The sequence below is a fragment of the Phoenix dactylifera genome, chromosome 5 (genome assembly GCF_051530095.1).
Source record: "Phoenix dactylifera cultivar Ajwa chromosome 5, Ajwa_hap1_PhDact_Kaust_v1.1, whole genome shotgun sequence".
NCBI lineage: Eukaryota > Viridiplantae > Streptophyta > Magnoliopsida > Arecales > Arecaceae > Phoenix > Phoenix dactylifera.
This window is the reverse complement of record NC_143194.1, coordinates 12,570,193-12,587,812: the sequence shown is the minus strand read 5'-3', so window position 1 is coordinate 12,587,812 and position 17,620 is coordinate 12,570,193. Positions and strand designations below refer to the sequence as shown.

General features: G+C 39.7%; 1 protein-coding gene across 5 annotated transcripts in view; it reads left to right on the top strand.

The window, feature by feature from the left end:
• The window catches only part of LOC103695676 (flowering locus K homology domain), a 31,547-nt gene extending 16,001 nt beyond the window's left edge, over positions 1-15,546 (top strand). For all 5 annotated transcript variants that reach the window (XM_008777056.6, XM_008777054.6, XM_088721656.2 and 2 more), the window contains 5 exons: positions 7,701-7,947; positions 11,261-11,409; positions 11,539-11,814; positions 11,912-12,106; positions 15,010-15,546. In XM_008777056.6, coding sequence (XP_008775278.1) covers positions 7,701-7,947; positions 11,261-11,409; positions 11,539-11,814; positions 11,912-12,106; positions 15,010-15,186 — 1,044 coding nt within the window. In that variant the 3' untranslated portion in view covers positions 15,187-15,546. The remainder of the gene's footprint in view (positions 1-7,700; positions 7,948-11,260; positions 11,410-11,538; positions 11,815-11,911; positions 12,107-15,009) is intronic.
• Positions 15,547-17,620: the final 2,074 nt, after the last annotated feature.

Here is a 17,620-nt window from a genome sequence, read left to right as displayed (position 1 = left end):
TGGCAGACCTGTAGTATGTATTGTCTGCCACATTCGCTGGGATGTGGCTGAAGTGAAACCAGGATCCAATAGCTCGCCACATAGTTTTCTTCTTATCCTTCATCCATATTTTGTCTACCCTCTGCTGCCTTGAATCTCTACTGGGGAGAGCATGTGGATCTACATCATGAATTGTCGCTCCTTGTGGAATTCCTCTAAATGACTTCTTTCGGCTACCAAAACTACCCAACATAGATGAAATCCGGCCACGTTCTTTGCCGACGCCCTCCCTGACTGAAGTTGTCCTCAAGAACTCTGGATCTTGTCTAGTGCTCCCAGAACCGCTGCCCGACTCGTATGCAGAGGGCCCAAATTAAGCCCTATGCCTGGCCACCTCCTTCTGCTGCCACTGATCATCCAGGCTTGCATGCATGGCTGCCTGAATATCTGCCTCCTCATCTAGATCCTCGACTTCTTCTGGCTCCCTAGAGTGATAAGAAGGTGGCTCTACCGCTTGGCGATCGACCTCTGCCCTCTTCTTGGAAGCCATCTCCTTCGCTTCTTTGGCCTCAGCGAGATTCTGCCTCATCAGCACACGAATCTCGCTAGGACAATTTGGGCACGTAGCAACCTCACCGGAATTTTCGGCTAAGTGTTGCTTCAACCTGGTTACCCCTCCTTCCTTGAAAATCTTGTCGCAAAACTTGCATTGAAACTGGTGTCGTTGCCCCTCACTTCCAAGTCTTCGCCCATAAGACCAGCCAATATCACGCTTTGCAGGGTTCGCTTTTCTTGATGGCTCCATTTCTATCATAAAAGGACAACTTATCAAAAAATTAAGCTAATAAAGTAAATTTTTGCATTATCTTATTATTTAAGTAATTTATAAACTATTTTTTTAAATAAATTATTAACAAAATTAATGAAATAACATAGGACAAAAAACCGAACCTTAAATAGTCTCCGCTGGATTTTTTGGGCAGGACCTCTTCCTCAATTTATAGGCTATCTCTCAAATCTTTCCGTCTCTGATTACTCTTCAGAGGCTCATTCCTGGATTTTAGTTATTCTGGAGTTATTAACAGAGCCTCTTGTTCGGTTATAAAACCGAACGAGCGAGGAAAGAAGTGGCCGAGAGGCCACTTCTTTCGTGCTGTCAACTCAAAAAAATAAGTGGCCGAGAGCCACTTCTTTTTTTAAAACAAAAGTATCAGAAAAGAAGTGGCCGACAGGCCACAACTTTTTTTTTTTATTTGAAAGAAGTGGCCCGTGGGCCACTTCTTCCTTAAAACCACGCGCATGCGCCACGCGGTGGTTTTAAAAACCACAGTGCGTGGCGCTGTGGTTCCCAAAAAAAAAAAACCGGTTTTTTTTTTTTTGTGAAAGAAGTGGCCCGTGGGCCACTTCTTCCTTAAAACCACGCGCGACGCGTGGTTTTTGAAACGACCGGTGCGAACCGGCCGGTTCGCACCGGTACGAGGCCGGTACCAGCCGGTACCGGCTTCGTACCGGCCGGTTCGCAGATGAAAACCGGAAAATACCGGTTTTCATTTGTTTCCGGTACCGGTCAAGGACCGGACCGGTACGTACCGGCCCGTACCGGCCGGTACGGGCCGGTACGGCTTTCCTTGCTTGTAACTATATGAACAGCCTTGTGTTTTACATGTATTTCTTTCTTAGACAATTCCTCCAACAATTAAGTGGTAAGCAAATATATTGTACAGAAATAGCTTTAAGAGAAACATTGAATCTTAAAGCTTAAATTATCTTCAAATTGGAAACTTGGATGTTTTTTTCCGAAAGTTCTGCTAATTCTGTATGTAATGCAATTAACTGGATAAGATACAATCTATTGGGACGTAAGTTTGTGACTAGGAAAAAAAGATGAACTTGTGCATCACTCATGTATCCGATGGTTGATTTTTAATGAGTAAATTTGTAAGAATTGATAATTTAAGGTTGCAGTCCAATTCGACGTTGAGGAACTATGTTTCCTTCTTTTATGCTCTTTTCACATGATTCTACATACTTTAATGCAAGGTTGGAGGAACTGGTACCGGCCACTGCATCGGTTTCTTGGCGGGACGAGTCTGTACATACTGTGCCGGGCCTGTACCGATAGAGTCAACTGTACCGTTGGGAGAGAGGAAGAGAGAGAGAAGGGGGAGAGAGGCCGGCGGAGGCTGCGGCCAGTTTCCTGTTTCGTTCGAAATAGGGGAACTAGTCGTGGCTAAAAAATTTGCGAGTTGCTGATTTCACTTAAAAATTACAAAATTTTTTAGCCGCAGCCGGACCCCTGTTTTGCTCGAAACAGGAGAATCGGCTGTGGCCTCGCTTATTACGGCCTCTGCCGGCCCCCTGCAGCATCTGCTGGCCCCCTGCGGCATGTGCCGGTCCTCCGCTGGCGTCCGCTGCCCTTTCCTCTCCCTCCCTCTCCCGCTCGCTCTCTTTCCTTCTCCTTCTCCTTCTCCTTCTTTAGCTTTGGTAATGAGTCTCGTTTTCATTGCCGAAATCGTACCAATGAGCCGCCGGTACGGCTGGAACTACCCAGTTCGGGATGGTTTTGCTGATTTTGCTTTAATGTATGAAAACATAAAAGAGGTATTATTGGGTTATATGCTAAGGCGCTTAGTATTTTTGACAAATATAGAAAAAATATGCTTCACCATATTGATTTAGTTGCCAATGCTGAATACTTTCAGCATGTTTGAACTAAGAGAATCTCATTTAGGAAATTGTAAATAACAACTTTTATTTAAAATTTTAATTCGTATTTTTGGATCTAAAGCAAAAAATATTTAAGAAAGAGATGGTTGCATTGGATTTTTCTTTCAGACCTAAACTGAATGTGTTTTGAGGGGAAAATTTTCTGAACATGTTCATGCAAAAGTTTGATGGGCATTTTTTGGGAAATATCGAAGACAAATTTTATAATTTAGGTGGGGAGCATAATATAATGTTCATAGCCTTGTTAAAGAGATAACTTTTCCGATGAAGCTCATTAATATGCCTGGGTAAATGCTTTAACTTAATGCTATACCATGCATATGTATAGCTTTGCTCACTTTATGTGTTGACATGGCCGCTAATATGTCGCAATGTTGGTCTGTTTACTCAAAAGAGATTTAGCCTCTCCTCTCTGTCTTAAATCCTGGTGGGACATCTCATGGGACACCGGGATGGGATACCATATTGAGTGTCGGGGTAGGACAATCAGGCTATTATAGGATTCAATTCTAAGCTGTGTTGTGGAGGGAAAAAATTAGAAAGTAAACATTGTAACATTTGTTGAATCGACATAATAATCTAGGTTTGACTGGAAACCAAAAGAAGGTAAAAGCTCTTCAAGGTTTTGGAACATGAAGAACTCCTAGAGTTACCCATCTTCAATATATATACTATGGAATTATGATAGGCTTAATTAGTGTGAATGGAGCGGAAAAGCATTATTGAGGTGTTGTGTATTGAAGACAGACTGGAAGACTCAGAAGTAAATTCCAGATGATAGCAGTCAGATTACTTATGTCTCATGGCTTGATATTTTCAGCAATTATAAAAGTACATACTCAAAAGTTGAATTTATTGTAGATGAGAATGCTAAGATACATGGATGGTAATACTTGGAAGGATGAGTGATTAATGCACAGGTTTTCCTTGCTATTATAGCAAGAGATGCAGGTGGTTTGTGTTTCTTTCTTTTCTTCTTTTTGTAAATTGGAACTTGATGGTATATTCGCTTATTGTCTTTTTGCTACCTATGCTAATTCTATGCTTAGTCATCATCTTAATAGTTGCCTGTACTGTACTCTTGCTATAAGGAAAGGGTTAGGAATTTGATAGACTTTTTGCTATATTATTGCTATATGGCTGTATAGAGTTCAGGTAAGAGTATTTTCTAACTATCATAAAGTATTTCCATGCAATCTTATGTTTTTTGGAAGTGAAGTGCCTTCTCTATTAAATTCAGTTACTTTCTTCCATCATAGAGGATGGGTATGAATGAGTGGATTGAAGTTCTTGAAATACATCTTTTTGTGTATGGAATTCTGTTACAATTTGACTGTATTTTAAGGGAGGCTGTGATATACTTTGGGTACTGATCTTGCTTATCCAGATGCCTAGACAGATATTTGAAAAATAACTAGAAAAATTCGAAGAAAACAAAACAAAATGGAACAGGTAAATTGAAAGACAGTTATGGTTTGATGACCTATTTTAATTTAATGCCTTTTTGAGTGAAAAGGAGCGGGAAGATCCAACTGAAATCAATAAAGTAGATCCAGACACTAGGGGATGCACCATCTAAGACTTGAAATCCAAACCTTCTCAAAACATGAGGGATATTGGGGCATCACTCAGTTCACTTATTTCATTAACACAAGCCCACTGGCAAGTAAATTCACAAGTTATTCCTATAAATTATGTGCTAATATATCTGGATCATCCCAAAAAAAGATTACAATTCATGTAATTTAACACAACCTGCAATTTTATCAAATTATGAGTGATTAACCACTGTTCATAATAAATAAATCAAGAATTATTGAACTTTTAAGTTGTAATTAAGGTGTACCAATGAAAAACTGTCTTGCTTCACATTACACGTGACTGCTCATAGAATATTCTAGACTTAGGCAGGTGGATGAGTTGTTGCACATGCACTACTGTGGCAAACCCACATGTATGGGCTTTCTAGTTGGTTGGATCCTAAGCAGGGTGGCTGGCCTGTTTGTACGAGTTACTTAAGTGGTTAAAACTTAGTTGGGGGTTTGAGGGCTTACTAAGCTTGTGACCAGTTGGTCCAAGCGAGCATCTATTAGAATATAGGGTAAATAGAAATGTGGATTAATAAAAAAAGTTTGCTGTCTCGGTACCATCAAATTATAGTGTTAGCATACTGTACGAAACAAGACGGCGAGGTGTACCCAGTATCGATACTGTACGAGACTGTATGTCAGTTTGGTATGGGTAGGTACGGTATGCCCGGTGTGGTTTGGTACCGACTGGTACGACACTAATCGGTACCGCAAACATTTATTAACAATGACACATGTTGGATGCTATTGTGCCATTACAATTTAAGAGGAATTTGTTTCAGGCAGGATTCTTGGGATTAAACATTATATTCTTGCCACATGATTGTCTGTGATGAGTTACATGAATATCTGACATTTTCCCTTCCCCAATTGCCATTGAATCATGACATTGATTGTGTAAAAACTTTCACTATAATTTATAAACACTCTTTATTCATAACCTTGTTCTATGTTTCCTCTTCTTTTTCTTCTTCTTCTCCTCCTCCTTCTCCTCCTCCTCCTCCTTCTTCTCCTCCTCCTCCTCCTCCTCCTCCTCCTCTTTCTTTTTCTTCTTCTTCTCCTCCTCCTTCAAGTACACTAGCAGAAAGGCAGACTGCATCAGGGGCAAGTTCTAGCTAGCATTTTCAAAGAATTAGGATGACACCCTTATTAGTGGATTTAAAATTTGTTGTCAATGATAGTCTGATAATTTGCATGCAAATTAGCAATCAAGATGGTTAGTTTAAACTTTAAAGTTATACTTTCTTGTTTGATAGTTAACTGGGCAAAATATGGAGTTGGTAAAGCTTTATTGGGTTTGTAAGTAAGTGGTTGAGTGCCTAGAAATATTTGCTGGATGGGTTTGTTCTATGGGGGAGGACTTGTTATTAACTATCTTGGGCTTCTCTTTTGTTTTGGTAGACTAGTGTGTTAGTCTGGAATCTTGTTATGAGGGTGAATTTAACTGGTTGGAACAAAGCAGATCCATCATTTGGTAGATCTGTGTTCACTAAGCTACCTTTTTATCAATTTCTTTCTAAATTATATTAAAGAATCATTTTCAGCAGCAAAACATTCAAAGAAAGATTTTAGGGCCTTTCCTATAGAGAATAATGAAGAAAAAATTTCATTTAATGGACTGAACTTGCTTTGCAATTCTTTTGAAGTTCCAGCATCAAGTTCTCTTTTGAACTCCTAAACGTCTTTGTGTTGTGTGGCATTACTTGAAGCTTATTTAGGATGTTTGGATTAATCATTTCGTATGGTTAGTCCTTCTGGTGATTATCCTTCTTGGGGAAGCTTGGTTTCTATGAAAAGGAAAATTCATATCTTTAAAGAAATCTTGATTCTGTTACAGAAGCTTGCTGTCAGAATGTGGTGCATATGGTTTTGAAATGAATTACTTCAGGTAAGAGTAAAGGATTTCTGTTGTTCATCTATGTCAAAACTGGCTGCAGATTTGTTTAATAGGTGCTCTTCTTAGCTTCTTTGTTGATTTTCTACGATCTTTTGTAACCTAGAAACTGGCTAGTTTGCTTGGCTGCTAATCTGATCTTTGAATGATCAAAATTTGATATGTGCTGTCACTTTCTGTTGCCTTGGAGTGCATAATGTTTTTGGGTTGATTTATTTCTCTTATCCTCCTCAACGGTGGGTAATCAGTATGCTGATTGGATGAAGTATCCTGGGTCTTTGGTTTTCCCCAGGATTTTTGTGTTGATGTTATCTAGAAATTTGTAAAGGGATTGTAGCGGGGCATTATTAGATTGTTGATTTTGCATTTTCTGCCCTTTCTCTTCCCCTTTCTTCTAACCCTTTTCTGTAGGATATCTTGTTTTGTCCTTTTGATCCTTAAAAAAGCTCATTTATTGTCCATAATCTGATTAAAAAAGTCAATTCATACCTATAAGTTACTTGAATTTGGCGTAACCAATATGCTTTACCTCATCTAAGGCCAGCTTCATGAACTGAGCAATGGTCTGTTAAATTTTGAGAACATTTTTATGATTTAGCTGTATCATGATGTCTCCTTTGTATTGATGCTAATTTTCTAGCTTTGTTAATGAGAATGGCCTGTCTTGAAATCCAAGAAAGCCAGTTGGTAGGGACTCAGTTTTGACAGGCTCCAGAGTCGTCCGTACATTTTGTCTTTGAATGAGGGACAATCTGTTTCTACTTCAGGTTGCTGCTGCTTAGGAGTTTCTCCCCTTTTTTGTTTCTTTGAAAGAATTAATATCCCTGCCTGCTTACTGCTTCATTTCACTTGAATCACATCTGTTTTTTACCCCAATATGGTACGCAGTTTAATTGAAATATCCATTCTCTTCCATATCCTGAGCATGTTGTTATGTTATGTCATGATTCTCTTTGTACAATTTTTTTTAGTTTGCAAATGATTATATGTATATCATGGCACTATCATGAAAGCATGATTTATTTTCAATGTTTGTATTGTCCTAAGTTGCTAGTGTATAAGGGCTGGATTGGGCCAACTGATTCTGCAGCTCTTCTGTAGCATGTTTAAACTGATTCACGCATGACTTCATCAATGGTTACATTCAACTTGGTGTTGAAAGTTGTTATTTTTTATTCATGATCTCTGTGATTGATTTTGGCCTCCTAAACACTTTTACATCTTCATATGTGCTCCCAATTAATGTATTAGTGGTTGATTTTGAAAAATTTGCATGATTTTCCTTGTAATTCCTAGCTGTATGTGTTTTATCTCCTTATGATATGTGAGGCCATGTTATTGTTTCATTAATTATTATTTTGTTAACAAGGACATGCAAACCATTAGACCAATAATCCACGATTTTTTTGTGACAAACACACGTATACGGTGTTGAACACTTACACCTAAATTTTTGGAATTATTATTTGTTTGTTTTTTGAAGCTGATTTTTTGCTGTTTACTTGTTAAAGGTAATGATTTCAGCAAAAGAAGAGCCAGATGCATCAATTTCTCCTGCAATGGATGGGCTGCTAAGGGTTCATAAACGCACAATAGATGGTTTAGATGGGGAATCTACTCATGCTTCCCAAAATGCTGGCAACATGGTGTCAACACGACTACTTGTTGCAGCCACACAAGCAGGTAGCCTGATTGGAAAACAAGGAGCAACCATAAAGTCAATACAAGAGGCATCCAGCACTACTGTTCGTGTTCTTGGTAAAATGTCCTTTTTTATTATTTTATACCACCTGTTGTTAGCGCTCTTCCTTTTTCTTTTTTATTTTCTAGTAACAGTTCATTTGCATTAGTTCTGCAATGTGCCGACCCATTTTCCTTTAGAATACCTATGTTTTAATGCAAAGAAAGAATATTAAATTGAAATATTTCATAACTCCATCTAATCCTGTCACTGTGCAATTGCCCATATTTAATGATACTAAACTAGACCAGAAATTTTGCTTTCTGACACTAGGACTCCCAGTGAACTTATGATGATAACCCTATTACTTCCAAAAACATTGACATAAACTTTTACTGCCTGTCAAAATAGAACTCACTTATGCTATATAGAAACTTTCCTGATGTCAGATTTGACTTATGGTGTGGGCCACAAGCAACCTATTTGGAATGCTTTTAGATTTATGCAAGATCATCAAAAAATTATAGAACTGTACATAATAAATCCCATGTACAAATGTTTAGATTGGTCGCTTCCAACAATTTGTGCTCGCTCGCAACATCCTTGATGACAGAAGCATTATTATAGAAAGTTGTCTGTGTCTGCATATGCAGCCACATAAGCATGTCCAGGCCTCTGGTTGCCCTGCATATGTTGCAATGCTACATGTTGGTCACCTAGGAAGCTATATAGGCCCTGGTGGACCACATTTGCAGCTCCAGTGATATGTGGGGCGGGTAAAGTTGTGACTTGGGTGATATTTGATCTTCTCCTCTTCCTTCCTCTTAACTCTGCTTCTTCGCCTTTTCAGTCTCCTTCCCCTCCTTCCTCTTGCTCAGTTGCCTCCTCTTCCTCTCTTCTCCCACTTCCTTTTACCTCCTGTGTTTCTTTTCCTCTTTATTCTCCTTCCCCTTTACCCTCTTCCTGTTCCTCTATTGCCTCTTCTTCCTTGATCTCCTTTAGCCTTCTCCACCCATTTTTCCTCCCTTATCTAACTCATCTGCCTTGGCAGTAGCCTTTGTGCCTGCATATAATTGAGTCTGCATGAAGTATTTAATTTGCTTGCATACCATGCTACTTTTTAAGGCCTTTAAGAAGAAGATCCTAGTAAAGGTCTAATTGATAAAATATAAAATCTTGAAGTGGCAGTGATGGGCACCTTATAGTGTCATTGCAAGGCCTAATCTTGATCTTCTTAATGTTGATGGTATGGTATGCCGTACCATACCGGACGGTACCGGATATACCATACCGGTTCGGTACCGGTATCGGGGGCGTATCGACTCTCGGTATGCCAAAAAAACTTCGTTCTATACTGACACTATGCTAGTGTGGCACTGGTATGGGTTGGGTACCGGTACGGCGAACCTTGGTTGGTGGATATGCCTTCGTAAGGAAGCTCCAACGAAGAAAGTAGTGAAAATGAATACTTCAGCTTCACAACATGGATATCTTGTAGGATACCAACCAAAGAAAATCTCAAATTATATAATATAGGGGAGGTTATAGAGCTTTGAATGCCCCAAGTTGTGAGGCATACTAGTTTGATCCATAACCATATAAATATATATAGTTAAAGTCAAGGTTTTGGTTAAAGTTTTGATGCAAAATATATTAATCCACATAGTTCCCTAGAAAATGTGAAGCATGGTAGTTTGATCCATAACCAAATAAATATAAAGTTTAAGGATTAACTGCAAAATGTATAAATCCTCATAGGTCCATTGAAAGAAGTTAAGTGGTTCATGCAAGAGGATCACCATTAATTCTAAAAAGGGCTTAGGTTTTACTAGATTTTGGCATCTACTAGGGTTAATGAGAGAAGAGAGGGAACTGGTTGAGATGGGGGATTCGTGACTTGGGATTTGGGAGGAGAGTTTGTCACTTGAGATGTTAATTGTTGAATGTTTGACGATTGCTTAGAGGAGTTTGCTTTATATATAGATATTCATTTCTAAATGAAGGGGTCCAGGACCCAGGTTGTGAACCTAGTGAATATCAACAAGAAGTTTGCTTCATGCATTGACTTAAAAAGGAGACATGCTCTACTCCATTTTAATTATGAACAGTTCTGTATCATATTCAATGGAAGTTTGGTTTAAATATGTATGATAATTCTCTAGTGTTGTACCTTCTTGAAAAATTGAAAAAAAGTATGTGTCTGTCAAATATATATTGTTAAATTGTCATAAATAAAAAAAGGTTTATAGTATTGCAATGCAAAAGATGTTTTGTTCATTTCCAATTTCTTGTCTCTATAGTATTGTTTTAACGATTTCCCTTTTGCTCATTTTTTTAAGAAATTCCTAGATCCATTCTTATACAAAGTCATGAGATTAAATAGATTCTGTTTCTTTTGAATTGTGCTGGTCATATATTTTTCCATTTATGTAAGAATTCATTCATAGAATCTTTTATTTTAAAGAAAGATTTGCTGCATCCACTTCTAATCCCTCCTCTCTTCCACCTTTACTTGACACTACTTTTTTTTTGGTTTTGGAAAAGACCTTTGCTTGGCAGATTACTCATGCATTTGACCAATTTTGTATGTTAAGCCTGACCTACATTATTGACCCATTCCCTATCAGCTTAAGTTCTTTGGCCTAGTGATTGGTTAATATGGTATAAGAGGTTATGCTCGTCTGCATGTTCTTGTTGGTGGGGTGGGGTTAGGGACGCTTATGCAAATGAAGGATGGTCTTCAGTTTCATGTTTAGTAAACCCGTCCCAGAACTTTGTCAACATATATTTGCTGACCAAAAAAAAAAATATGATGTATTAACTTTATACTTCTTCAATGAGGTTATCTTTCAGTTCTGTATCCAACAAGACTGATACTTCAAACTTTTTATAAACAAGAAGAATTCTTCAATCATTTATAATTAATTAATTATTACAACTAATAGTTGGATAGAATAATAATTTATTGTCCTAATTTAATGTTGAACAGGCAAATGCAGTTCCTGGTTTTATTCTTCGTTAACTATTTTTTTTGCACAGTTATTTGCAACATGATGTAAATTCTATTTTCTCAATTAAACACTTGGACATTGGCATACATTCTAGCTCATTTAGGTATGACACATTAATTCCTTCAAGCTTGTTGAAATTGATTGGATTTCTAGATATTTGTTGCAGCTCAGCTATTTATTTTGTAAGAATTATGGTGCCATGGTTTGCTTTCTCCTCATGCATGGCAGTTGCACTACTCGTCGTATTTATAATGTAAAATTGTCACAGTTTGTTAATTATAGAACTTGTTACAGGAACTGTATAATGTGAATTTTTCTCAGTTAACTCATCTTTCTTGACTGGGAGTTCCTTTGTTATAAATGGTTTGAATTTCTACAGATGACCTGCCACCTTTTGCATTACATGAGGACAGAGTTGTGGAGATACAAGGACCCCCGGCTGGAGTTCATAGAGCCGTGGAATTAATTGCTTCTCATTTACGGAAGTTTCTAGTTGATCGTAGTGTACTTCCTCTATTTGAGATGCATGTAAGTTGTTTTTATTCATCTTTTATACATACAAATGTACACACAGGGAATTGGGGTATAATAACTTGGATTTCTGCTAGTCAAGCAAGTTGTGACATTACGAAAAAACTGATTGGATCAATTTTACAGATGTCTAGGCCTAATTCACATATGGAGCAGAACATGCCTCCACCTCAAACTTGGGGCCATCCTCAGGGCCTTCCTCCAAATGCTGGTGGTTCAGCTTATGGTGGCAATCCTCAATTCATGCCCCCACGGCCGCAGGATAATTATTATCTGCCACCTGACCTCCCTCCTATGGAAAAACAACCTCACCATGGTATATCAACATTTGGACGAGATGCACCACCACCCATGTCGATGCATCCATCAACTAATCAACACTCCCAGCCCCTTGTCTCTCAGGTTTATTTTCTAATTAGAGTCTGCAATATTTGAATTGCTGCATTTAAATGACGTGCTGAGCTTTCAATAGTGGGTTATGATGGTGGGTCTCTGACAGGTTACACGTCGCATGCAAATTCCACTTTCTTATGCTGATGCTGTAATTGGAACAGCTGGTGCAAGTATCAGCTACATCCGTCGTGCGAGCGGGGCAACCATTACAATACAAGAAACTCGAGGTGTTCCTGGAGAAATGACTGTTGAGATCAATGGAAGTGCTGCACAAGTTCAAACTGCTGAGCAGTTGATAAAGGTATGATTTTTCTTTCACTCGGACTTTACTGTGATATGCTTTTCAGTGTTCATAATTTGAGAAATGGTGTTATGCATGTCATCATCACTCTTTTCTGAAGGCTAGATCTTTAGCAATTGAAAACCACATTATTTACAAGCAGTAACTTCTCACTGGCTCGACAATTTTTATTCTTTTTGTTTTCTTCTTTCCCATTTTAGGCTATAGTTAGACACCTGTAGTTTTATTTTCTTATATTCATCTTGAATCAAAATGTTGTTTGATAACCAGTTTATGCAATGGAGCCAAATGATTATTGTTATTGCATGCTTTACAGTAACTAACTTGAACATGGATCATTGATGTGATACACGGATATTAAAAATCTAAATTTCTGCATGTGGCCAAGAATACTGTGGGACATAGATAAAAAACCATTCAGATATTATCTAGTAAGAATAAAGTGAGAAACTATATCTGCTTATGAATAAGAATGTGCTAATCATGACAAGGTTCACCATACTGGTGCCGGACCCGTACCGGTGCGACAATATCATAGTATCGGTACGGTATAGTATGCGGTACACCTGACATATCGAGTGTCGGTACGCCACCGGTACCGGTACCGGTACCGATACCGATACCGATACCAGACCGATACAATATGGTACGTTTGGTACAATTTGGTACGGTACAGTACATCATACCATGAATTAAGATAAATAGCTTTAGCAGAAATTCTATCCAGCACATAATATTCAATATGACTGCCTGTGATGATGAATGTTTGCATGGTAAGTTCCTTGCACCAAAAAAAAAAAGTTAATGATACAATCAACCAATGAATTTTTACTTCCCGATAGGACCCCATAAAGGGAGCAGTTGAGAGGTTCCATATTGCCGGCTTCCTTAGTCACATAATCAATTAAAGTCTGTACTCTTCTAGTTTTATCACTTTTCATGTTCCTCTGCATGTTTCATATCTTTATAGTTTAGACGCAAAGCTATGGTCCACTGTGAAAAGTTAAGGGTCACCTGAATTATCTCTCATTGCGAGCATTATATTTTTGTTCTTGTGCTCCCTATATATCTTTCTAATTGTTGCAGTACCAGTAAATCTTGCTGTTCAGATAATGATAATATATGCTCCACATGTTAGCTTTCCAGTGGCTGTTGGTTGGATTGAAAGATTCATTTGTTGTCAATTGATGACGTGAAGTGCCAAGTATGTTTTGGTTATGCCATGTGCTGGAATTCTTGAGTGCATCCACAGGCTCATGCAAGAGTGCGTTCATTTTTGATAGGAAGTGTATAACTAGTAATTGCAAGTGACTTAAGTATAAAAGAACCTCTCTTTGGGGAAGTTTGAGGTTTAGATGAAAGTTAAGAAGTTGATGCATCACAATAATTTTGGGAGCTGGGTTAGATATGAAAGGTTAAACTTTAATTCCTGTATGAATATGAAAGTTATGAATAGTCCTGCTAATGAAGCGAGCATGGCTGGGGGGTGGAGATTGTTGCCTTTTCTTTTTTTCCCTTCTTGGTTGGAGCGGGGAGGGGTTTCTACATGAAAGGGGCTAACCCCATTAGAATCTAAAAAAGCTCCCACCACTTGCGTCAGCTTGGGCAAGATGCCAGACTTGGCAGAGGGAAGAAATCCTTCCAGGTCATGGTCTGCTGCAAGTTACCGGCAGTATTGGGCAGGAAATAGGCAACCTGGTTGTGCTCTCAAAAAATATGAGGCATGGGACTTGGCAAGGGAGGATCTGAAGTGGCAGATATCTCGAATTTGTGGATGTTTGGAGTCCCCATGACCATTTAACCAGCTGATAAACTGTTTGAATCACCCTCAATCCATAATCAAAAGTGTGTAGTTCCATCACAGCCACTGAAATGCCTTTTTGTGCAGCTCTTGGTTCAATTAGAGGAACTGTTTTATCAGGAGAAGAATCAGAAGAAGGATCACTGGAGAAGCTAAAAAAGAAAACGCAATCACAACTCACAAAAGCTCCAGCTTGACCATTGGGGTGAACCAATCCATCAAAGTTTATCTTCATAGTTTATACTACCTGGCTGAGGGGGAGGGCGGGCCTTGGTGCATTGAAGGTTGTTATTGCGACCTGAGCATCATGGGTTCAAAACATGGAAACATCCTCTCTGCAGAGGGTGGAAAGTCTTCTTACATGTGACCCTCCCTGGACACTGCAGTGTGGGGAGCCTTGTGCTTTGGGATGCCCTATTTACCTGGCTGAGAGGGAGCGCAGGTGACAAGAGTTGTTGAAGAAGACGGTACAGTAGTGTCGGGGAGGGCTCTCTAGATACCAGGTGAGTGTTGTAGGCTGGGTGTAACTTTGTTGACAGACCAAACCTTGGAAACAAGGAAATGAACCCCATGAAAATCTGATCAGTCATGCTTTATTCACCTTGAAAAACTTGGCATTTCTGTTATTCCAGATTTGTCAAAGTTGGCTGCCAAGGAAATTCTCTTGTGATCTTCTTCCCCATTAGGAAATTGGGTAATGAAGGCCCTAATCATGAGCTTTTGTGAATGACATCCAGAAAATTTTGTTCTTTTGGCTACCACAGTGATTTATAGATTCAGATCTAACTGGGCACAAATTATAAACAAACTCGGAAGGCTAAAAAGAAATTTGGAAGTTTATAGATTTTCTATAAATGTTATATCTGTCATTTGATGTTAATATGCACTTCTTGAAACTTGATGTATGCATGTTCGGCTCCCATTATGTTAATATGTTGCATCATGATATACATAGGCAACCTCTGTCCGGCTAACTGTTATTGATTGAAAGTGAATTACTTCTTATGTTGTTTAATGCATCGTCGGTTTATTTTTCTGACCTTACACTGCTTGTGTTCCCGTCTGCTTCTGTTTTTGCTGATCCTTGTTACTTCTGTTGCAGAATTTCATGGCTGAAGCTGCTGCTCCAGCACAGAACACCATGGCCCCCGTTGATCAGGGTTATAATTCGTACCCAGCACATGGGTCCATGTATACATCTCCTCCAGTCAATGCTGGACCTGCTGCGCACACTGGTGGAGGATATGGATCTACTTATGGAGCAAATTATGGATATTAGGAAAACAAGAGGCTGGCCAAATTAACAGTTTAGTGCGAACTTACCCCAAAAGGTGATAGGATGATTATGGCAGAGAAACTTGTGATGCAGGTTATGAGATGCTTGCTACTGTACCTGCCTGTGACCAGAGATGCTCGCTGTACATTTAGCTGACTCTTCAAGATTTAGCTTGAGATGCTTCTGTTTTGTTCAATTTATTACTTAAAGAGAATGCTTATGCAATGACTGTGATGCTCATTCTGCTGTGATTCCTTTGTTTAATTAGTGCTTGGTGATTGAATAGCTGGGCCAGGTTGCAGTTCAATGATATTGAAAGTTGACTACTCTGAATCAATAATATTTGGCACATGATGTTAGGTACACCTGATATTGGAGATGGTCCGTGCTCACTCCAGGGTGAAGGTATCTTTGAAGTTTCTTTCGTTTTTTTTTTTTTTTTTTTTTGATTATCTTCTTTTCTGCATCTATGATTTAATGGTTTCTCTAAGATACATGGTAGGCAAATTAGCAATATATTTTCACTATATGAAAAGCTGGTTCTTTTACCCAAAAAAAAGCTGGTTCTTGTCAATTTGGTGCTATGGTGTTATGTGAATACATGCTTGCGGCTCTTGGCTGTCGGGTTTTGAAGTGTGTCGATTAAGAGCTTGAAAATGCTGTTAGTATTTCTCGGGGGAAAAAAAAGAGAGAATGCTGTCAATAAGTTTATATCGAGGCGTTGCAGTAGAAGCGGACTTCCAACTTCTATTTTGTGGATTTGATTGCACAGGGAAGAATGTTTGTCTGGTTTGCCGGGGATCATATGGGACGTGATGGACCTTTTTCAGAGGGCAAATTGGCAATTTTGAAACGAGGACTCATTGTTGATTGGGACTTAAAAGAATCATTGATGTTAAGGATATTTATATATTAGAAAGCTGGATTTGGATGGCAGAGGTTAAGAATTTACTGGCCACTAGCTCCTGATTGATGGGGGACCTGTGGTTGGAAGTGAAGATTCTAAACCAAGCATTATGAATCTGCAGGCTTTGGAATTGTAAACATCAAGCAATCAACTAATGATGGAGACAGGGATGGAACAGTTTTAAGTGGTAGTTTTGGAATTCACATGCGAGATGGTGGTTTGGGCACCCGAGTATGAAAAGATGTTGAAGAAATGCATTTAGGAGGCTGAGATTATATCCTTGATCAAAGGTTTAAGATTAGTTGGAGTAGGCTTCCAGTGACTATTCCTTATTGAGGATTGTAGGTTTTTTCCTCAATATGTTTGCAGGTGGTTGGATGTGTTGATTGATGGGGACATCAGAGGCCTTCATCCAGATGATCCTGAGCCTCTGGATTGAGTCAGACTCGTTTATTTGCATATTTATTTTATTTTTATTTCTAGCTTGTTTGCATTTTAGGGCTTATTTGTGTTATTTGTGGGCTTATTAGGAGTTATTTTTGTGTAAGGGGGTTTTATGTTAATTGTGTTTATTTGGTCCTATATATAGGGGATTATTTTCATGATTAGGGTTTTAATGAATGATTAAGAATTTCTTTTTCCCACATCTTATTCTTCTTCTTCCTCCTCCCCTTCTCTTCTTCCTGCGTCCCTAGAACTTCTTCCTTCTCCCTCTCTTGTTCTTCCTTCTTCTCCTCTTTTTCCGCACTTGTGCTGCATCAACTTGGTATCAAAGCCCCGATCCAACAATAGTCTTCTTTTCCCTCGGTTCCCCCCAACGACAAGAACAGGGCCCCTCTTTCTGGCAGTTCCGCTCACCAAAAAAGGGATCTCTCACTCTCTCGGTTCTCACAAGAAGGGACAGAGGGGAACAACCCCTGGCTCACCGGGCCTCTCTCGGTTCCTTCTTTCCCTCTGTCAGTTTCACAAAAAAAAAGAGGGGAAGACCCCTGTTCGTCGGCCCTGTCCCGCCGGCCGCCAAGCCCGCGGCCACCACTCCCACGCTCCACCGCCGCTGCATCATGCCACCGCCAGGCCGAGCGCCGCTCCCTCCGAAGTGTCGCCGCGCGCCCGAGCGCTCCGCCAACATCGGGCACCCTGTTGCCGCCCGCGGAAGCCTGAGACCGGCTGCCAGCGTCATGTCCGCAGAGGGCAATGCCGCCGCGCAAGCCTGCAGCCGCTGCCGCGCCCTCCGTCCGCTAGCAGCTGTCGCCACGATTATCGGCACGCCCTCCCGTAGCCATAGGGAGGTTGAAGAAAGCCCTAACGGTTCCGCTTCAAAAAAAAAAAGTTTCACATGACCCGCACGTGACGGGTCCGTAAAGGGTATCGAATCGGGTCAAACCCGTTAACCCGAATCCTAACGGGTCTGAGTTTTTTTAAAAAATAGAGAAAAAAAGGAAAAAAAAAGAAAGACCTACCTCTGTTCGTCTTCTTCGGCCGCACCGCCGCCCTTGAGCGCCGCTCCACCCGTGCCGCCGCCGAGCTCCG